This window comes from Notolepis coatsorum (assembly GCF_963971535.1).
Source record: "Notolepis coatsorum genome assembly, chromosome: 13".
In the NCBI taxonomy this organism is placed as follows: Eukaryota; Metazoa; Chordata; class Actinopteri; order Aulopiformes; family Paralepididae; genus Notolepis; species Notolepis coatsorum.
The window spans coordinates 28085878-28109218 of record NC_140177.1 but is presented as its reverse complement, the minus strand read 5'-3'; the positions used below and the strand labels follow the sequence as shown (position 1 = coordinate 28109218).

The following is a 23341-nucleotide window of genomic DNA, read 5'->3' as shown; positions in this document are numbered from 1 at the left end:
ATATAGCCGTGATACACATCCACCATGTGTTTGGTTTTACTAGACACGCCCAGAAACCAAAAGAGGATAGGAAGTATGGCATTTGCCAACTATGCCCCAAAACTATGGAACACACTACCAACACACATCAGAAACGCCAGCTCCATACACATTTTTAAAGGAAAATTAAAAACGTACCTATACAGTCTAGCTTACAAATAGTTATGGCTTGGAAAAACCTGATGGATCCATGAGGCTAGGATAAGCCTTGTGGACCCAACTTTTTAGATGAAGGAACGGGTACATACGCACACAATACACGACCACTGATGGATCCGTAAGGCTTGGATAAGTCTTATGGACCCAACTCTTTAGATGAGGGAACGGGTACATACGCACACAATACGCGGCCACTGATGGATCCGTGGGGCTTGGATAAGTCCTATGGACCCAACTCTGACCACTGACCACATGAGGGAACGGGTACATACGCACACAATACGCGGCCACTGATGGATCCATGGGGCTTGGATAAGTCCTATGGACCCAACTCTGACCACTAATAAAAACGTAACTACACTAGCGTTATAAGAGCTAACATTGCTACCTAGCGTACAAGTGCATTGGTTTAGTGCATTTCCTACTTCCGGTTGCTACTGAGCGGACATGTTTGTGCAGACCTGTTCTCCCAAACTGGTAAGCAAATGACTGTTTTCATGTTTTCATTTTTACGTTATTTTCATTTTTACGTTATTATTATTATTATTATTTTTTTTAAACATTGATCTTAACTGATCACTGTGACTTTATTGCTTTTATCGTTATATATGCCTATGTTTGTGTACAGCACTTTGAGCTACATGACATGTATGAAAGGTGCTTTATAAATACTTACTTACTTACTTACTTACTTACTTACTTACCATGTACTGTATATCTGTCTGAATATCTGAATTTAGTGGAGCATATTAAGTGAACTATATGTACTGTTGGACTGTAACAATTCCATGTACGAATAAATAAAAATAAAAATGAAAATGAAATTAATTTACCTGTGATACACATCCACCGTGTATATCTGTCCGAATATACCTGCATATAATCCTTCGATATACCAACTATACACATCCACCGTGTATATCTGTCCGAATATACCTGCATATAATCCTTCGATATACCAACTATACACATCCACCGTGTATATCTGTCCGAATATAATCGTTCTATATACCAACGTAACTATATACCTGCATTTAACCCATATAACTCTGAAGAATGTTTGATTATGACATCATACTGTGACATCACAAATGTTCTAGAATGTTCTATTATGACAAATAAGCCGGTTCAATGACTTTATCTAAATCCAATCAATATTCCTAATGCCGTTTCAATGTAAGGTTATAAAAATAAACATATAAACATTCATATAATACAATAACCTAAATATATAGCTTTGGCTCCTACAGTGACTCCTCCTGACCTACACAGAAATACTGTCTCCAGCCAGGCAGAACCACACAGTGTGCAGAATAGATTACATAACCTACCATATAACTCTGTATGATAGGATGTACAATAGTGGGGCGGCTAGGTGGTGTAGTGGGCAAGGCACTCGCCACCAGTGTGGAGACGCTAGGATTCGCGTGTTCGAATCCAGCTCTCCACATTGTTTTCAGTTTAGCTGGTCGTCCGCAGTAATACACATTGGCCGTATTACGGGGAGGGAAACTGAAGGGTGGGGATCGAACGTTGTGAACAAGCGACTCCTACAAGTCGGTTGGTGCGCCTGCGCAGTAGAATCAGGAAGTGTCGGGGGCAGCGTGAGCCTCCCACGTGTTACTCCTCGACACTGAGAGATCGAGCTGCGCAGGTGAAAAGATGCGACTGCTGTTACCTCAAGTACCGGAGGGGACTTGTGCTATGTATGACTTAGTCCACATTGCAGCCGGCTTGTGGGAGGCAAGAAACAGCGTTCGTGACAGGGGAGGGTTGAATTGGATGATACGAAATTGGGATGGGAGAAAATATAGAAAAATGGGAGAAAAAGTGGATAAAAAAAAAGGATGTACAATAGTGCTGTAACACTGTATATATACATTCATTTACCATATATATATATATATATATATATATATATATATATATATATATATATATATATATATCCATATCTGTCTGAATATACCTGCATATAATCCTTCTATATACCTACTTGTACACCTGCATATAACCCATATAACTCTGTATGATAGCATGTACAATAGTGCTGAATGAATAACTCTCTCCTGTCCCTCAATACCAACCGCTGACATGCCCTTGAGCAGGGCACCTAACGTCACAGTGACCAATCGCAGCCACTCTTATTGTCTGGGACCAAATACGGCCACGCCCCATTCCCAGTAAAAAGTGGGAATCTCTAGAATGGGTTTCGGGCGACGCTGTATACGGAAGTGACGATAGACAACACTTTCTGTTGTCAGTAGATGACAGCATTGGTTTAAAATTAAAAGGTGAACATGTTGAAAACTACATGAATACATTTCCCAAGATCCTTAGCACAGGTCACAGGTTACTGGGATGTGTCTATTCTTCGCCGTGATCTGAACAGCGGTAAACTATTACTGCGACCTCGGTATAGCGACCGCGAATGGTAAACTAATTATCTTAACAAAAGTGCGCTGGTAGCGTTACATATGTTGTCTAAAGGGGGACATATGGTACAATTTAAGATTTTAATGATAATCGGCATATAAAGGACAACATAAAGCATAGTTAATTTGTAAGAAACCTCAATGAAAACGGTAATATTCGCTATTGTTATGAAAATGTGCTAGAATCCTATAAAAATGTGGACGCATTTGGTCTACGTTCCGTTAACCCCCAACTGCTCCAGTGGAGCTACTCAGTGGCCAACAGTGTCAGACTGTGGTTGTACTGGACGGCTCACAGGTGTGAATGGAACTATGTGAATGTGAAGCAGGGTGTTGCTGAAAAAGAGCATGCATGAGAACTGACCCTGTTTAAATAACGGTTAAAAAGAAAGGTCTGGTGTTTGGTGTCTGACCATGAGGAAGTCATACTGAATAGAATGACTAGTAGGAGAGCTGCGAGTGTTGAACCACATGCCTGGAAGTAGGGTTGCTGCGGAAATGTGGAATTTCTCATGACTAATAAAACTTTAAATGTTGCTACGGTTACAGGTTGGGCAGCGGATTAATTTAGAACATGGATTCAACTCAAGCCGTGTGTGTTAAACGCACGCCTGCTGACCAATCAGAAAATAGCATTCACACCGTGGTATAACAGCCAATAGCCCACCTCCGTTCTGCTCAAACTCGTCCAGCACCTTGTCCAGGTTGAAGGCCTCGGCCTGGAAGTAATTCTCCATGGGTGAGGAAGCTCCACCCTGCCGATGGCCTTGTGAACCTGGGGGGGGGGGGCAGAACAAGGGTCACCATCCAGACACAGCATGGAGATGAATTTAAGATTAGATTCCCTATGTATTGTCATTATACAGCACAAGTACGGTACAACAAAAAGAAGTTTGGCATCCAACCAAATTTAACAGTAAAGTGCAGTAGTAATAGTAAAATGTACAGGTGATTAAACTGGGTATAAAATATATAAATTAGTACTAATGAGATGTATGTATGTAGTATTAATATGTACAGTGATACAGGTATAAGTCATACTGGCCAGCAGCGTAACTAGTAAGAGTAGGTAAGGAATATGTACAGATATATAGTATCTACAGATATGTAAAAAGGATTATATGCAGGTATGTACAGACAGATATGTGTGTATATATATATATGGTAAGAATAAATATATATATATATATACATATACGGTATATACAGCATGATTGTACATGCTCTCATACAGAGTTATATGGGTGATATAAGCCACACTCTGCACACTGTGGCCCGGAGACAGTGTTTCTGTGTCGGTCAGGGAGAGTCACGCTCGGCTGTGAGATAATCCTCCTGCTTCCTCCCAGGCTCTCCTCACCTGCACCCGTCTGCTCCTCAGCAGTCCCAGCAGGTTGCGCTCAGCAGGTTTCTCCGTCAGCCCTTCACTTCATCCAGTCTGGCCTGCGCCCAGAGCCCGCTCCTGGGACAGCGGGAAACACCGTTAAGTAGAAGACCTGCGCTGATCAGCTAAGCGCCTCCACGCGGCACCTTCATCGTGTACCAGCATGAACCTGCACTCTGTAAGCCAGAGCCACTTCATCTAGGGAAACATTTTACCTTGATAATAACATGGCATCTACACCTGCAACAGTTATGGCACCTTGTGTGCACTGCACCTTGTGTATACTGTCTGCACCTTGTGTGTACTGCACCTTGTGTATACTGCACCTGGTGTGCACTGCACCTGGTGTATACTGCACCTTGTGTATACTGCACCTTGTGTATACTGCACCGTGTATACTGCACCTTGTGTATACTGTCTGCACCTTGTGTGTACTGCACCTTGTGTATACTGCACCTTGTGTACACTGCACCTGGTGTATACTGCACCTGGTGTATACTGTCTGCACCTTGTGTGTACTGCACCTTGTGTATACTGCACCTTGTGTATACTGCACCTGGTGTATACTGCACCTTGTGTGTACTGCACCTTGTGTATACTGCACCTGGTGTGCACTGCACCTGGTGTATACTGCACCTTGTGTATACTGCACCTTGTGTATACTGCACCGTGTATACTGCACCTTGTGTATACTGTCTGCACCTTGTGTGTACTGCACCTTGTGTATACTGCACCTTGTGTACACTGCACCTGGTGTATACTGCACCTGGTGTATACTGTCTGCACCTTGTGTGTACTGCACCTTGTGTATACTGCACCTTGTGTATACTGCACCTGGTGTATACTGCACCTTGTGTGTACTGCACCTTGTGTATACTGCACCTTGTGTACACTGCACCTTGTGTATACTGCACCTTGTGTGTACTGCACCTTGTGTGTACTGCACCTTGTGTGCACTGCACCTTGTGTATACTGCACCTTGTGTACACTGCACCTTGTGTACACTGCACCTTGTGTATACGGCACCTTGTGTACACTGCACCTTGTGTACACTGCACCTTGTGTACACTGCACCTTGTGTACACTGCACCTTGTGTATACTGCACCTTGTGTGTACTGCACCTGGTGTATACGGCACCTTGTGTACACTGCACCTTGTGTACACTGCACCTTGTGTACACTGCACCTTGTGTACACTGCACCTTGTGTACACTGCACCTTGTGTATACTGTACCTTGTGTGTACTGCACCTTGTGTGTACTGCACCTGGTGTATACTGCACCTTGTGTATACTGCACCTTGTGTACACTGCACCTTGTGTGTACTGCACCTTGTGTACACTGCACCTTGTGTGTACTGCACCTTGTGTGTACTGCACCTTAGGGGTGGGAATCACCAGAGGCCTCACGATACGATACTATCACGATACAATAGTATCGTGAGTCACGATACGATAGTATTACGATACTAAATATATTGCGATATGCTGAGTATTGCGATATTAATATTGCGATATATTGCGATTTATTACCTTTTTTCAACTGCAAAGTAAAACTTTGTCAACATGTTTTATCTAATAAAATAAAGTTCAGTCTGTTCATCTCACTTCAATCATTTTTATTGCAGAGCATGGTATTTTCTCAAGCATGTACCTGACAAACTGAACTGTTTGTATTACAGTCATATTCCAACTTAACTGAATGCACATGTGTGCGTGTGTGTGGACTACTGTACTATTACAGGTATTGAAATGAACAATGCAACTTCCTTATACAAAAAATATATACTTGGCGTCCCTGTATTGATACAGTATCGCCACGCAAAGTATCGCGATAAAACTAGGTATCGATTTCCCCCCCCACCCCTACGGTATACTGCACCTGTACCTTGTGTACACTGCACCTTGTGTACACTGCATTATGTATACTACAGTACTGCACCTTGTGTATACTGCACCTGCACCTTGTGTACACTGCATTATGTATACTACAGTAGGCCTACTGCACCTTGTGTATACTACAGTACTGCACCTTGTGTATACTGCACCTGCACCTTGTGTACACTGTACCTTGTGCGTACTGCACCTTGTGTATACTGTTTACTTACTCATATTATTCAGATTCAAATTCTTTATCGCCTATATTTATTGTAACATATAATATAACCGATAGGGCATACAGATCCTCATCTTTGTTTACTTTTCTCACTCAATTTTATTGCCTATATTTATGTCTTTCTTCTACTATTACCCTGCCCATACCTGTACCTCCCCTCCCCCCTCCCCCATGCTGCTATGACGCCCGAACTTCCCCCGAGGGGATCAATAAAGGAATGTCTTCTCTTAGCATAACATGTGTAATCAGTGAAGTGCATGATCTGTTATTATATATAAACACGGTGGGCCGTTGTCCACCGCAGCTAAACCCAAAGACCTGGCCAAGGGTGTCCTTAATGATGGATGCTGCCGGTGGAGATGACAGGAGACGTTGACGGTGACAAACTGGCAAGCTGAACGTCAGGGTCAGGGCGGTGAACGTCAGGGTCAGGGCGGTGCTGAACGTCAGGGTCAGGGCGGTGCGCGTCGAGGACAAGAGCGACTAGGGATTAACACTCAGAGACCAGATATTCCGCAGAGAAGAGGCTTCGGGGGGAAAGGAAAGGTGCAGAGTCGGCACATTTTCCGCTTAGTTTAAAGATGCAAGGCTCGGGGCACAGCGTCAGCACAAAACCGCGCTCCACGTGTACCGTACACAGCCATGGGCCCAACCATCCTGCACCGCTGGGGGGGGGGGGACAAGGGGCGAGAGGGAGGGGAACCCACTAGTGAAACAATGCTTCTGGAGCCAATTACATCCCCCATGCCCAAGTAGTGGTACGTCCTCTCAAAATGGCGCATTGTCCATTGTCATCAAACAAACCAAGTTCCACGATAGGTAATGCATTAGTGTACTAAACAAATGGTAAATGGACTGCATTTATATCATGCTTTTATCCAAAACGCTTCACAACTTATGCCTCACATTCGCACACAGACAGTGGAGGCAACCATGCAAGGTGCCGACCTGCTCATCGGGAGCAGTTAGGGGTTAATTAAGTGTCTTGCTCAAGGACATTCGACACGCTGCCGGGAGGAGCTGGGAATCGCACCGGGAACCTTTCGATTACCAGACGACTGCACTATCTCCTGAGCCACTGTCGCCCAACAGTCCTTCAATTGCAGCACTTTACAAACCTTAAAAAGAACCAGTACAATAATTAATACAATGTTAATTATTTTTGTGGAGCGTTAACGTCAGGAGTGTAGTTTCTTCAGCTTCAGATGTATCGTTTGATTTGTTCTGTGTTTCAGTGCTGCACCCTCTCAGTGTGTTGAGGGGCGTGGCCCTTTGTTTACTAAGGAGACGTCAAGTTAGTATCAAAGGTAAACAAATTAACCAGTGTGATCGGTTGCTACGGGAGATTAACATTGGCTAACACATTGTGCTAGCAGGTGATAAATAAACTGTCACAGTTGCTGTGGATGTTTTAGAACCACTAAATTTAACTACATTGTCGCAAACTAGTTTCATTGTTTGTGGACCAACTACCTGATATCCTTTACAACTACTGACAGCTGACAGGCTGACTGACGGGCCAATCAGGGTAACTACTAGAGTCAGTAGATTATGCAATGTTTTTAGGGAGGCAGATATGTGAAATAGTTTGATTCTGTTGGTCATCATCTTCACAGCAACAACAGTTTTATTTTTACATCAACATATCTTCTGTAAAAGTCAAATGCGATGAGATTGATTTTCATTGTACAGACTCTTGTAGGATAAGATAACTTTGTTAGGAGGATCACTGATGGAGGCAGAAAAACATCCAAGCACAACACTCCTCAACTTGATCCAAACCCAGTCAAACAGTCAACTAAAGAACTATAAATAAACAAACTAAATATTAGAGATTGTAACCATGATGCCCCAATAATAATAATAATAATAATAATAATAATAATAATAATAATAATAATAATAATAATAATAATAATAATAATAATAATAATAATAATTCAAGCCCCCAAAACGTACTCTCCATCCCACTGACTCCGTTCCAAATGTTATTGGTGACAAAATGATAAGTGATCTGTAGCTCATATTATATAATATAGGCCTACTGTAGGGGGGCGGCATTGACAAGTACAGTGGAAATACCTCGGTGGAGTGGGGCATGAGGAGAAACAGATGACTGAGCTATTTTACATCATCAACAACAACAACAACAACAACAACAACAACAACAACAACAACAAGCAAAGCCACAAAGTACAGAAGATAATTAAATCTAGGTGCAGTGAATCACTTTCACCTGACCTGAAGACAGAGAGGACCGGCGTTTCTAGACCGTAACAAACTCTGTCTGTTTGGAAGTTAGCAGTCAGTCTGACACGTGTCCAGCCTGCACCCGTTTATCACCACGCTGACCTCCACAAGGCCTGGACATAGAGATCTCCGTCTGTCTCTTTTATGAGCCACAGACTCACTAAAAACTTCTGGCGTGGAGCATGGCGGCTTCACCGGACTGCGGGACGGACGGACGTGCACAAACACAAACACCCGACGCACACACACACACACCCGACACACAAACACCCGACGCACACACACACACACCCGACACACACACACACAAACACCCGACACACACACAAACACGCTTGCGATGCCTCCATGAGGACAGGAGCCTGTCCCTGATTAAGATTTAATTACTCTGCAGAGGCCTCTAAATAATGCATCTTTAGCCAAAGTAAGGGAAGGAGTTGTATTTTTAGATGTGTACACCCAAACCGGGGTTCTAGAGGAGATGGGTGTGTGTGTGTGTGTGTGTGTGTGTGTGTGTGTGTGTGTGTGTGTGTGTGTGTGTGAGAGAGTGCGTGTGTTTCGTGAATAAGTAGAGCTAAGATAAGATATTCCTTTATTGATCCCCTTGGTGAAATGTGTGGGCGTTATAGGAGCACGGGGGAGGGGGAGTGGGAGCACAGGTATTGACAGGGTAATAGTAGAAAGACAAAGGCAATCAAATCATAGAATAAAAAAAGATCTGAATTTAGAAATATGAGAAAAATAAACAGTGTAAAGAAAAGTGCGGATGAGGGTCTAGTGTATGCCCCATCAATTATATTATATGTTACAATAAATAATAGGCAATATACTATGAGTAAGAGTAAAAGTAAACAGTATACACAAGGTGTGCAATACCCTAACTGGCATGATATACGTCATATGTAGTATAACGTTTTTGGTAGGTTCTGTCTTGATAGTTTGTACAAGTTACACACACACACACACAGTCTTGAAAGTACAATCATTCTACTACCAACAACCACACACAATATGCACTCAAGTCTGTAGCACTCAAATTCGACACTGTAACATTGCCAAACAATGTTACTTTCCCTTAGCTGTCATAGTTGTACCCTTCCTGCTGACTTGTAAGAACTTGTAAGTCGCTTTGGATAAAAGCGTTCAGCTAAATGACTAAATGTGAATGTAAACTGATCTTCAATTAACATATTGGTTGCCAACAACGAGATTTCTCGTCCTAACTCGCCATGCGTTGTGTGCCAATAACGAGTTCTCGTTATTTCAATCGTTATTTCTTTTATTAGAGATATTAGGGCTGGGCGATAAAACGATAACGATAACTATCGCGATAAATTATTTCCTCGAAATAAACATGAAACGTGGTCGCAAAGTTTCGATATATCGATTTTCCAAGCTTGGATATGAGCACACGCACTAACAACCAATCAGTGAAGGAGATGGCCGAGAGCGAAGGAGACCCGGAAGGAGACCCAGAGGTAGGACTCACTCAACAACAAGGCTTGCTAGGCTGATTAGCTTGCACGGCGTTGTTTTATATATTTACGTGCCGAGTATGTGTGTGGCGTGAATTCTGAGGCCACGTTTATAGTAGTGTGGGGTATACAGTGGACATCGTTTCAATATATTGTGGCGGAAGAGAGTATTTTAGTGTCATATTTAGCACATTGTCATGGAATACACCGCTTAGAAACAACAGGCTGGCTAGGATAACTAGCTTGCACGGCGCTGTTTTATATATTTACGTGCCGAGTATGTGTGTGGCGTGAATTCTGAGGCCACGTTTATAGTAGTGTGGGGTATACAGTGGACGTCGTTTCAATATATTGTGGCGGAAGAGAGTATTTTAGTGTCATATTTATTACATTGTCATGAGATACTCCGCTTGTCGGCTAACTGCTAACGTGCGCGGACTGATGACGACATCAACTCGACTCGAGACATTCGCAGCAGCATAAGAAGTTAATTAAACTTATCCAAACGTGGCGTAATGTACAGAGGTCGTGTGGGGTTAAATGCCCATGGCACCTGGACTCTCCAATTTTTAATAACCAGCAATTACTTGTTGGACACAAGCCGGTTAATATTCCTCAATGGCAAAGGAGGGGAGTGCATACTCTGGAGGATATTTATGATAAGAGCGGCCTCCGTGCGTTTCAGGACTTAAGAGAATTTTATGATCTTCCCGGCGAGTCCTTCTTTCTTTACCTTCAACTAAGGTCAGCACTGAGGGCGCATGGCGTACCGTGGGCTCAGGCCTTGCACCCACACCCCTTCCTCAGGCTCATAGTGGACAGGACGACATCCAGAGGGTTTGTCTCCGACTTTTATACGCTCTTAATTCAATCCACGTATAAAAATGTATCATTGGATACAATCTGGCGTGTGGATATCCCGGAGTTGGACCCCGAGTTTGACTGGGATGATGTTTGGGCAAATGTGGCATTATCTTCCCGCAACCCCAATCACCAGCAAATTAATTTTAATTATATTCATAGGACCTATCTTACACCTAGGAAGCTATATGCTATGGGACTGATAACCGACTCTCGGTGCACTTTGTGCTCTCAAAAGGCCACTGGCACTTATATGCATATGTATTGGGATTGCCCACCAGTGGCCCGCTTCTGGAGGTCAATAACGGACAAACTTTCAGATCTGTGTGGCTTAACTATCCCATTCACAGCTGTTACGCTACTCCTGAACGATATAACGACACTACCCGCGTCCGTACAACTGAAAAGGGTTGTCCTAGCGGGCGTCACAGCAGCGAAGAAGCTAATAGCAATGAGATGGAAGGAGCCTGAGAAGCTTACAATGATTAACTGGTCCCTAACTCTATTGGATGTGATTTATCTTGAGATATCCACGGCCCGGGTGATCGGGGTAGGGCAGGCTGGAGTTGACCTGTGGTTCGCAGCAGCTGAGAAGGTAAAGACCGCAGTGTGCGGCTGAGCGGGGTTGGGGCGCTTGATCGGGGGGGTCCAGCGGTCTCTGGGGAGGGGGAGGAGGAAATGTCTTGTCTGTCTTGGTTTTTGTCTTGTCCTTCTTAACTTTGACTGGGGGGATTTTAGGGGGGGTTGGTATTTAGCTATTCTGCGCTATATGTCAATTCACATGCCATCTCCCCAAGGGACTAATATTGGCAGACTGATTGACCTGTCAACCAACTTGGAGGAAGAATTTCTTTCTTCTTACACTTTACCTTCTGCGAGTTTGGCAGTCTTGAACATGTGTAAGGGACCTAGGCTATCTACAGTAAATCTGCGGCAACACTCTCATAAACAATCTTTTAAGTCACTCCACTTTGTAAAGGTGGGGAAAGGTTGCCATGTTTTGAAGACCCTTTTTGTTATTGAAGTAGCCATCTATATTTGATAGGTTGGACGCTGTTTCTTTTTCTTTTTGTCTTTATAATTTATTATTCTGTATTATTATTGTTTGTTATTCTCCTGTGAAGTTATGTTTTTTGTTACTGTGGTTATTGTGTTGTCCTGTTTCATGTAATTAATAATAAAAAAAAAATGATCAAAAAAAAAGAAGTTAATTAAACTTGACAGACATTATATCGACGATAATTATCGATATCGAATTATATGAAAATAATTTTATAATTTTATCGCGATAACGTTTTTGGTCATATCGCCCAGCCCTAAGAGATATCCATTCATTTTTCATCCATCCAGCCTGACGTTATCATTGGGAATGGCTCTGAGCTCGAAAAGGGGCAAATACCGCCCCCGATCGTCTCCCGGGTGGTATTGCACATCATTGGATTGGAGTCGATGGAACTTGCATCAGAAAAAAGAACTCCGGTCCACATTTTACTTCTGGGGCATGCAACCTGATACTAGTGCATTCATTGAGGGGACTGGAAGCAGCGTCAATTATCTGTTTCGGAGTATAACGTTGGATCAATAAACGCGATCTATATTTGGAATGGCAATCAGGAATTGGATTCATCTTTTTGCAGAACATCTGATCTGAGGTAAGGACTCTATGTTACCAGTTTTGGGTTAATCAGAGTTTTTTTTCCACAACGTGTGTGTGTGTGTGTGTGTGTGTGTGTGTGTGTGTGTGTGTGTGTGTGTGTGTGTGTAGCGTTAGGCGCGGCACGAATAAATGATTTTTCAGCCCGCTTTTGTATCATGCATAAGAACACAAATACTCTCGATAATCTAGCGTTTACTTTATTTGCAAACTATTCATAAATCAGCCGGAAAATGACAACGTGTTTTGTGTATTGCAGTAAATGGCTATTATCGTGGAATCTTTTTTTCTTTCTAGAAATCTCCAAAACTATACTCTTATTCAAAGCGGTATAAAACGGAAATGTACTGATGAAAAAACAATCCGTTTCGTACATGTTGACTGCAAGCAAGTCATTGATAAGCGACGGGTGTATTAGTATAATTCGATAATTCGTCATATCCGGCCGGCACACAATGTGTTAATCAGTGAATTAATTAGCAAGCGGCAAGGAGTAAATAAAAAATAATAATTAAAAATAATTTTAAAAAATTGTCTAAGAAGACTAGCGTTGCTTTGGTCCTTGACACATATATATATATACATCTGACTATGTTCACTATCTGTTGTATGCATGACTATGTTCACTACCTGTAAGTATGCATATTGACTATGTTCACTATCTGTAAGTATACATGACTATGTTCACTATCTGTAAGTATACATGACTATGTTCACTATCTGTAAGTATGCATGACTATGTTCACTATCTGTTGTATGCATGACTATGTTCACTATCTGTAAGTATACATGACTATGTTCACTATCTGTAAGTATACATGACTATGTTCACTATCTGTTGTATGCATGACTATGTTCACGACCTGTAGTATGCATGACTATGTTCACTATCTGTAAGTATGCATGACTATGTTCACTATCTGTAAGTATGCATGACTACGTTCACGACCTGTTGTATGCATGACTATGTTCACTATCTGTAAGTATGCATGACTATGGTCACTATCTGTAAGTATACATGACTATGTTCACTATCTGTAAGTATGCATGACTATGTTCACTATCTGTAAGTATGCATGACTATGGTCACTACCAGTAAGTATGCATGACTATGTTCACTATCTGTAAGTATACATGACTATGTTCACTATCTGTAAGTATGCATGACTATGTTCACTATCTGTAAGTATGCATGACTATGGTCACTACCAGTAAGTATGCATGACTATGGTCACTACCTGTAAGTATGCATGACTATGTTCACTACCTGTAAGTATGCATGAAAAGAGGAGCAGGAACCGACACACAGCCTAAAGTAAAGCGGGATCTTCAGGTCTGCGTGACCGTGCAGTGCAGTGCATTCCGCCTCGACCAATGCGCGCCGTGACACGCACTCATGAGAGAGCGCGATGTGGCAGACATCTCCAGCCCGTCGTTTCACAAGCCGAGTCAGATCAATATCAAAAGGCATCATACGAGAGGCATGCGACTCGGGAAAACATCTGCGAGGGGAGGTGGTGTCCCGTCTGAAAACCCCAAAGAGATGACTCGCATGTCACGACGAGGTTCCCGTGTACAGTATGTACTCAACCTAGTCATTGGCACACGGGATAATTACATTACACCCAGCGGACTGGTAATCTCGCCTCATTGTGCAGCGAGGTGACGACACGAGCACTTAACTACAGTGGCGTTTTTGACGACGTAAAGCAAATCTTGAGACGTTGGCGTGGAAGTGTTGTGAAATATGGGCATAAACGTTCAATTCAATCAAGCGAACGGTAAAATCCAGGAGAGGGAAGAAAGCTGGACCTTATATTGTGTGAGTGCATCAAGCTAATTGGAGTTAAGCCCTGTTCACTATAGCCTGAAATAGCCTCCACTGGAATGGCCAGACATATGAAACGGTCCAGCGATGTACTACTAACACGATAACTACGGAATAGCTGGAATAGCAGTGAAATTAAATACCGGGAGAGTATATTCAAGAAGCTCAGATACTCTGGAATGCTAAGAGAGAGTTTATCAAGTCCACTGTGTACTCGGAACAGGCCCTCCATTTCCTGTTGTCGGGTCCCATGATCCAGACAGTGACTTATCCGCTACAGCGGCCTTACCGACACAGGGTGGACACACGGAGGAAACCTCAAATGATTACTTCCTCTCTTTAAGAATGGACTTGACATCACTTTCTAACAAACTGGGGTCAGCACGACATGTTATTATGCAACGACGTTCACGCCTCGACTGAGAAATCGACTGGGAGTCGTCTCGCACAAGTGGTTTTCATGTTGGAACATGAAGCGCTGTGATGATTCGTCTTTATAGATTAGAGACGCTGAGGGATAACACACAGCGGTATCCTCTGGGGGGGGGGGGGGGGGTAACGGGTCACGCCTCTTCTAGTATCCTCAAAAACAATCATTTGTACGACAAGCGGGTAAGAGAAGCTAAACCCACTGAGATTTAAAGCGAGTGAAAAGGGTAAAGAGAGCGGTCGTCATCCTGTCACCGAAAGTGGCTCTTTAGATTCCCCACTTCACAGCAAATGTCAACAGCTATTATGAGATTCTTTTCTCCTCCATGCTTTGATCTACATTCAAACACCAGGAGAGGAAAATATATAAATAAATAAAACACAGCGAAAGCACGCCGCTATGCTCCCGTCTGAGAGAGACTGGTGTAATACTTTCTGAAAGCATACAGTAACCTACATCTTAAAACTCTGGGGGTGCTTGAGTGAGAGCGCCACTACCATGGATGCCTGTTGGATCATTTACTCCATCTATCCCCTGGGTTCAAGCGCTGCCTTGAGAGCCACTTCAAATGTCCTCTATAGGTAGGAAACCTTACAATATCAAACATCCTCTATAGGGTAATGGACCTCACCATATTAAATACCCTCTACCATACCATATCAAACATCCTCTATAGGGTAATGGACCTCACCATATTAAATACCCTCTATCTCTTATGTTGTGGGAAATGTTTTCCACGACACTTACCATATCAAACGTCCTCTATAGGGTAATGTACCTCACCATATTAAATACCCTCTACCATACCATATCAAACATCCTCTATAGGTAATGTACCTCACGTCCTCACCATATCAAACATCCTCTATAGGGTAATGTGCCTCATCATATTAAATACCCTCTACCATACCATACATCTTCTATAGGGTAATGTACCTCATCATATATTAAATACCCTCTACCATACCATATCAAACATCCTCTATAGGGTAATGTACCTCACCATATTAAATACCCTCTACCATACCATATCAAACGTCCTCTATAGGGTAATGTACCTCACCATATTAAATACCCTCTACCATACCATATCAAACATCCTCTATAGGGTAATGTACCACATCATATATTAAATACCCTCCCATATCAAACATCCTCTATAGGGTAATGCACCTTACCATATTAAATGCCTTCTACCATACCATATCAAACATCCTCTATAGGGTAATGCACCATACCATATTAAATGCCTTCTACCATACCATATCAATCGTCCTCTACTACAGGGTAATGTACCTTACCATATGAAATGCCATTAGTGGGGTTCATGACCAACTGTCCCCTCAAAAGACGGATCATCCATAATATCCAAGCAATTTCCAATATGACGTTAATCATGAGCGATAGCCTAACAGTATGTCAATACTATTATCTGGTTGTCCATGAGATGAATGTCACATAGGTATGTTTTGTATGGCTGGTGAGCCTGGTGTGGACAGAAACTATGTTAAGATATATTATGTTAAGATTAAGTATGTATGTAGTCTTCACTGACATTTTAATATATTATTGTTTCTATACATGTCATCATGATTCAATGGGGCAAGATTACAGGCTTTTTTTTAAAGTCAAACTTCTATGATTATTATTTATTTTATTTAATGTTTATCAAGACCTGTGGGACACATTATTAGGTGGGGTAGTGAGGATGTGGTGCTAAGAGCTCCTAGAATCCCTTCCATCAAATAGTTTACCATTAGCTTTTGTGCAGTGAACTCCACTGTAGCTATTGATTGATTGAAAACTTTATTAACAGATTGCAGAATGGGTACAATACAGTACAGCTCAATGCACACAATTGTTAAGGGGATGCAGACCAGAGAAAGACTTCCGTCTTGTTTACATCAGGGTCCCCCATTTTCAATGAATCATAAACCATTTGTGCCTCTATAAGGCCAAACGTCTGATGATTATCCAAAAGTATATTAACCAACGTAGCCTACACATATCATGAATACATCATTAAAACAAGTGTGCTAAAGCGAGGCACCCATACTAAAAACACAACACGAAGGGTTGTTTGTTGTTGCAGAACTTGGGGGGATTTGGATCACAGTTGCATTAGCTGTGCTGCTGCTAGCTAAACAGCCAATTCAATATCCACACAATTCAAAAGGCCGCGAGTAATAAGTTTCGGAAATAGTTAGCAACCGGTGGCTCGCGTTGTTTGTAAATAACTGCAACAATGTTGCGACGGTGTTACCGGGGAGCGGGAAGTGTTCCAGTAACACTTTGTACAGTCAGTGGATACAATGTAGCTGCAGCGGTTAGTTAGCAGCAGGGTGGTCGGGTTGCAGACTATAGCAGCAGCTACTTGCTGCACTGGCGGACAGTCATACCGTCACGTAGAAGCGTTATGCCCGGTACTACCGATCATTATTTACTTACCGTGTTGTCCACTTCAGAGAGGAACCCCGTTTGTTTTCCATTCTTCAGTCAAGCTATAGCGACCCGCCGCTACGGTTCAGGCACCCTGTGTTCCATCATGGCTCGGTATACATATAAACACTATCTTCTCGGTGTCTCCCGTGGACTCTATATAAGCCGTAGCATTATAAACCACACGAAGCAATACGTATATGGACCGCGGGTACAGTATACACCGTATAGCAATGGCGCGGTAGTAGTGCAACACAGACATGTAATGTCATGAGAAACAAAATAATGCAATACTCACTGGCGGAATCCTCATCTTTACGCACCGTGCCGCCCCTCAGTTAGAATCCGTCATACCTAAATCTGTCCTGCTTACAAATGCGCCTTTGGAGGACGCTATTTTTAATTTAGAGTATCCTCGCGTAAAACCACTACTGCCAGACTCAAAACAGTAGAAGTCGGAAAGTATAGGCTTCTGTAGTTGTGTGACTGCACTCAGGGATCCCTCCTCCTCCCCCAGGGTTTAACAACATGGGGGGGGAAAGGTTAGGCTACTTGAAGCCGCAGCAGCAGCGTCGAGACATCTTGGCTCAAACTGGCCGAACGGAGAGAACCCCCGCAGCCCCGTCCTGCTGCCGGCGTTACGACACCATGAGAGCCAAAATGGCATTCATTCCACATAACCTTGTCAAGACAGCTGCTGTGCTGCTATGGTTGTGAATTATTGTTGCGCCCCTTGGGCTTAGAGAGGATGCAGCAAAGGACCAGAACGCGAAACAACAACGTCACCGATGGCAGTCGGTTCAAACGGGATTTAACGGCGTTACGTAACTGTTCAGACGGCATCTATGAAACAATGATATGGCTAAAAGTGTGAGGCCCAATATATTGATTTTGGGTCTAATGTTTATTCTATTTATCAAATAGAATGCACCAATTACAAATAGTTATGACTAACAAAAAAAAGAATCTGTATATCCACAAAAAACATGCAAGATTTTTTTTTATTCATCTTTATTTTATTTTAATAAACATACTATTTTAAATACAAGTAACATTTAACAGTGCTGGATTCAACCATTTTGACAGCTTATTACCATGGAAATGAGTCCACAAGATGCTGAGCGCTGATACAGATCCTGGTCCTTCAGAGGAGTCCAGAATCACAGGCATGATTCAAATGAAAACATATTGTATATATCTATGTGTCTGCCGTTGTAGCAGGTGGTAAAGGTACATAGCGTATATGTCTCTATGCGTCTGTGCTGTCATAGCAGGCGGTAAAAGGTACACAGGAAGTGATGAGACATCTCCAGGGATGAGACAATGCAGTTCTATAACAACACGCTTCCCGTAGGAGGAAATGCTCTTTTGCGAGTCGAGTCCCTATGATGCAAGACGATGGGTGGGATTTGGTTCATCAGTTGGCCTCGTTCTTAGATGCTTCGTCAAAGTTCTCCACAAGATCTGGAACATGAAAAAAAAATATATATATATAAATAAGTGACTAAGTTCTAGAAAAGCACTATAAATCAAATAAATTATTATTAACAACAATACTCTTTATAATAATACATTAAATATAAATACAATCTCTCATGGTGACATTCTACAAAGGATAATCACAAAACAATATGATCTAATCTTTGACATAGCATTATCACTTTTTTATTTTTTATTTTTATTATCTTTTTCCCCCCTCCTTTTTCCGATTTTTCTCCCATCCCACTGTTAGTCGTTATGCCAATTCCCAACCCCCTTCCTGGTTGTTGCGCACTTTCCCCTACTGTTGGTCCGAGAGGCCGGAGACTGTCACATGCTTTCCTCCGACGCATGTGTAGCCAGCCGGCAGCCAGCCTGGCCGCGCAGATTCTCACTGGGAGAGTGTAACGTGTGGGAGGCCGCACTACCTCTCACCAGATCCTACCTTCGCTGAGCAGGCGCCCCGACCGAACTGTAGGGGTCGCTGTCCACAACGCCCAGGACCCACCCACGGCTCCCCTCCCCCTAACTCAGCCAAACAAGTTAGTATAGCGATCAGCCCGAGCCAAGGCAATGCTGACTCTCCGGGAGTCGAGACCGCAGCCTCTTGCATTGGTGACGAGCACAATCTCTGCTACGCCACCTGACCGCCCACAGCATTATCACTTTGACCAGAAAGAACACTTTTTTTTTAAATTATTCATCCAATCAACAGTCACATTAAAATAGTACAACCACTAGCCAAACAAAGAATGGTCTGTGTTCTGTACCTGGCACATCGTCATCCTCGTCCTCCTCCTCAATATCCTCTGCCTTGATTGCTCTTGTATCCATTGCTGCAATTAAGGGAGAGAAACGAAAATCCAATTTAGAGTGCATAAAAGCGTGCAGGTCTGCAGGGTTGTAATAAAAACAATTACTGTAATGTACACTAGCAACAGAAGCATTTATTTATATATATGCGTGTGTGTGGTGCACGAGTCCACCCACATTGCCGAGGGAACTGCTCCGCCAGTTTGCGCAGGCTGGTGAGGCTGTCGGCGCCCAGCTGGCTGAGGATGCCGGGCAGCATCTCGGTCAGCTGCTTGTTCTCGGCGTGGCCAGTGATGGCGAAGGTGTTGGCGGACAGAGACGCCTGCACTTTGGGGTTGTTGAAGTGGATCACCGTCCCGTCGTCCTTGATCATGTTCACCTGAGAGACAAGGTTAAAAAAGGTGTGGGTTCAGAGCGTGAAGGCATTCTCGGCCGGTGCTTCGTAGCAGGACAGAGGAGGGAATGATGGGAGTAAACAAAGACAGGCGTGCCGTGGAATGTGGCCACGTGTGTTGTAATGACTGACAACAGCATGTGGAACAACAGGTTATGTCGACAAGAGTTAGTCAGATGACAAATTTCACAAGGTGAGAGACTCCTTCAGGTACATACGGGAGCTGGACATGCCAGATATATCTGAGTGATGGCACATTAGTATATGTTGAATTGTGCTTATTAGGCAGCTGACTGACCAACAACTACAATATTTTATTTGATGAGTTAGTTTTTGTTTGCATTATACTCGGTCATTTATTTTTTCATTTCATTATTAATAGGATTCAGATATAGATTGTCTTGTGTCTAGTGTTTGATCTTGTTTTTATTTGGCTGCATTTGTCCCATCTCAGTCCTGTTCTTTTTTGTTTAGTTTAACTTAAATTGCACTATTGTTTTGCCACCTGTTATTGTGCTGTCTGTTTGGTGGTTTGTTAAAACATGCATTTTGATTTTTAACTCTAGCTTCTGTAGGGCCGAAACGCCATTCGATTTAACGTTATTAGCTTAGCAGCCTGTATCTCGTTTTGCAGGAAATATACCAGACCAAATCCCATATAACGCTTATATTCAAGACGCTATAAAATGGGAACGTATTGATGAAAAAATAATTTCTTTAAGCCATTTTGAAGGGACGGTTTATAGTGTCAATTGACAATGAGAATGGACAGATAGCAATACTATAAAGTATAGATTTAGCTCTACAAACAGCCTCACGAACAATGAAACCTTATTATGATATGCTGGTCGTATAGAGTGGGCCCGTCTAATCCTGTGGCCGTCAATGTGTTAAAAGGAACACACCAACATTATGGGAAATGCGCTTATCGTCTTCTCCAGAGTCAGACAATAAGATAAGATACCAATTTCCTTTGTGCGTTCAGTAGAAAGCCGTCCCGACTGCAAGCTAGCCTAGCTTAACACAAATGAATGGAAGCGGATATGGATCACTAGCCTAGCTGTTCGCCAAAAACGCCTGTCCCAGAGTTTTAAGCTAGGCTAAGGTGGTCTAGTAGTGGTCCGTATCCTCTTCTATTAATTTGTGCTACGCTAGGCTAGCTTGTAGCCGGATAACTTTCTACTGAACAGAGGAAATTGGTATCCATCTTCTTAGCCAAGTCTGGGGAAGACGGTAATCACATTTACCCATAACGTTGGCGTGTTCCTTTAACTGTTATTTAGATACAGCATCAGATATTAAAACCTAAATTCACTGGGCGAGCAAATAACAGTGCTGCCTGCGTGTATATTGATCCTGTACGAGTATCCTGCAGATCAAGTCCCTTTGTTTTGCAGCCTACCACCATAAAGTGACATGGGGTTCAAGGAAGGGTCTCAAAAAGACAACAAGAGCAGCTATTAAGTCATGATACTGACTTTAATTGTGCTTTTCACGTTGGTGTTGGGATGACATACCTCCTCTATTCCGGCTATGTTGTTCACGGCCAGTTTCTTCAGTGAACTCTGGAGCTTTTTGTCGTCAGCTGTTGCAGTCCTGTGAACAACCTTTTTCTTCCTGCGAGCCGTTCCCTACGGACACAGCAGATGGTAGTACCAGTCGAATGAAAAGGATGAATTAAACATGTCTGAATGAGTGCAAAATACAATGCACTACTCCTGGGGAAAGGCTATTCAAATACGTTTAATGTTTTCTAGCGTCACGGTACATTAGTTTAGTCACAGGAAATAAGCCTTCGCTCATTGCTAGGGGTCAGTTGAGGTAAAACGTTCACAACTGAGGCAAAACACAACCTCCTCTGCCTACAATAACAAAAAAAATGGAATGGGGGTAAGGCAATAAAACACAAATAGCGCCATCTAGTCGGTGGACGGGGTAAACGCCTCACAGTGAGGCAGGAACAATGCCAGAGGCCTCAGCTGAATGGGTCAATGCGCCCCATGCATAAAGGGAATGCTGAGGTCAGGAGGAATCACCGAAACAGATGCTGTAGTATGACATCAAACTCCTTCAACCAATGCAGTAACTGAATCAGCGGTGTACTATATGTAGAGAACCATGCTGTGGAGTGGATATTTGACCTACACAGCGTGTATGAATAGGCTCTCTACCAATGGAGGTTTCATTTGTACGTTAATGCGGGCGGCATTGAGGCACGACACGCTAAAGAATCGCAAGGGGTGTCGTGTTGTACCTTTCCACCTATCCGGACTTGCGCTTGAAGTTTGGCGAGCTTCTCTTGGTTCATGGCTAAGTCTGGAGGAGGGGAAAAGGGTGAATTAAATTATAATCAGATAACAGCTCACGAGTTCACAAAAAAACAAAAAAAAACATGGAATGTCCACAAATTGACCAAAATCGACACTAACCCTAATCAAAGTAATGCTAGGTTAATTAGAATAGCTTCAGCTAATCAACGACCATCAAGGCTGAATACTGAAAGGCTGAAAATATAAAGAAGTAAATCAAGCCTCAGGAAGAACGTTGAAGTTAGTTCACTCGATAGCTAACTGTCAGCGGTGGCCATTGAGCAGCTAGGTGGTTCAAGCTAGAGGCTGCTGGCAACACCATGCGACTATCAAACAGTGAACTGACACATCTCTCGAAGAGTGAACGTTACGACAGTTATCATTAAAGATATACAATCTGACTCGCTTAGCCGCTGGCTAACCACAGTTAACGTTAGCTAACATGACCAATATCTCCCCCAACAAGGAATTATTATCAAGCGTGTTGTTGTTAGCGAGCTGGCCGGCTAACTTTAGCATCAAAGCAAGTGATTAAAGGCTGGTCCCCTTTGACAGTAAATTGACTTGATATCGTTTTGTGTGTATGTGTGGGTATATATGTTTACCTTAGATAGATAAATAGCTAGCTAGAAGTCGGATGGATTGTTCTCCTTTCCCACTCATCAAGCAGCAGCCGGTCAGGTAGTAGCTCTGGTAGCAAGTAGCGAGCAAGCAGCTGCAGCACCACGCGGCTCTGTGGATATGATGTCACGTGAGAGGATGGTCAGTCACCAGGAGGGGGCGACACACAACATACGTTTTCTTAAAATATATTATAATAGAATTACTTGCATCAGAAATCAGAAAGGTCTTTATTATTGCCAAGTAGTTTTCAAATACAAGGAATTTGATTGTGGTCATTTTTTTTGGTGCGACATTATTAACGGACAGATAATAAAATAAAAAGGTGGAATAAAATCGTTTGTTTATTTGTAAACATTTTCGAACAATTATTTAAGTTTATGTTTATTTATTTGTACCTATTTGTAAACATTCGAAATAAAATAATTCATTAATTCAAAAGGTGGAATAAAATAAAATGGAATATAAACTAAATTAAAATAGAAGCACAATAGATTATAAATATAATTATTATACAATAAAAATAGGCCAGGGCTGTACAACTGTAAAAAAAAATAAAGGTGGAATAAAATTAAATGAAATATAAGCTAAATTATAAAACCTACCCCTCCTAAAAGAAATAATATACAAAAAATGGTTAGTCAAAAACTTACGGAA

General features: G+C 42.5%; 2 protein-coding genes across 6 annotated transcripts in view; both read right to left on the bottom strand.

Moving 5' to 3' along the window:
• The window catches only part of zfyve9a (zinc finger, FYVE domain containing 9a), a 69687-nt gene extending 52044 nt beyond the window's left edge, over positions 1 to 17643 (bottom strand). Inside the window, exons 1-3 of one of the 5 annotated variants that reach the window (XM_084326896.1) lie at positions 17367 to 17643; positions 3994 to 4095; positions 3301 to 3408 (exon numbers count right to left, since the gene is read on the bottom strand). In XM_084326896.1, the coding sequence (XP_084183022.1) occupies positions 3301 to 3370 (70 nt within the window). In that variant the 5' untranslated portion in view covers positions 3371 to 3408; positions 3994 to 4095; positions 17367 to 17643. Of the gene's footprint in view, positions 1 to 3300; positions 3409 to 3993; positions 4096 to 17077; positions 17116 to 17366 lie in introns of those variants that run through there. The other 4 variants (XM_084326895.1, XM_084326894.1, XM_084326892.1 and 1 more) reach the window with 4 other exon arrangements.
• Positions 17644 to 18071: 428 nt separating this feature from the next.
• On the bottom strand, positions 18072 to 22803 carry LOC311238802 (transcription factor BTF3 homolog 4-like). Its single transcript, XM_084326998.1, has 6 exons — positions 22669 to 22803; positions 22009 to 22070; positions 21272 to 21385; positions 19538 to 19739; positions 19318 to 19383; positions 18072 to 18532 (listed from the first exon to the last, which is right to left on the bottom strand). Exons 2-6 carry the CDS (start codon positions 22060 to 22062, stop codon positions 18486 to 18488), a joined length of 483 nt encoding a protein of 160 aa, XP_084183124.1. The 5' UTR covers positions 22063 to 22070; positions 22669 to 22803; the 3' UTR covers positions 18072 to 18485.
• Positions 22804 to 23341: the final 538 nt, after the last annotated feature.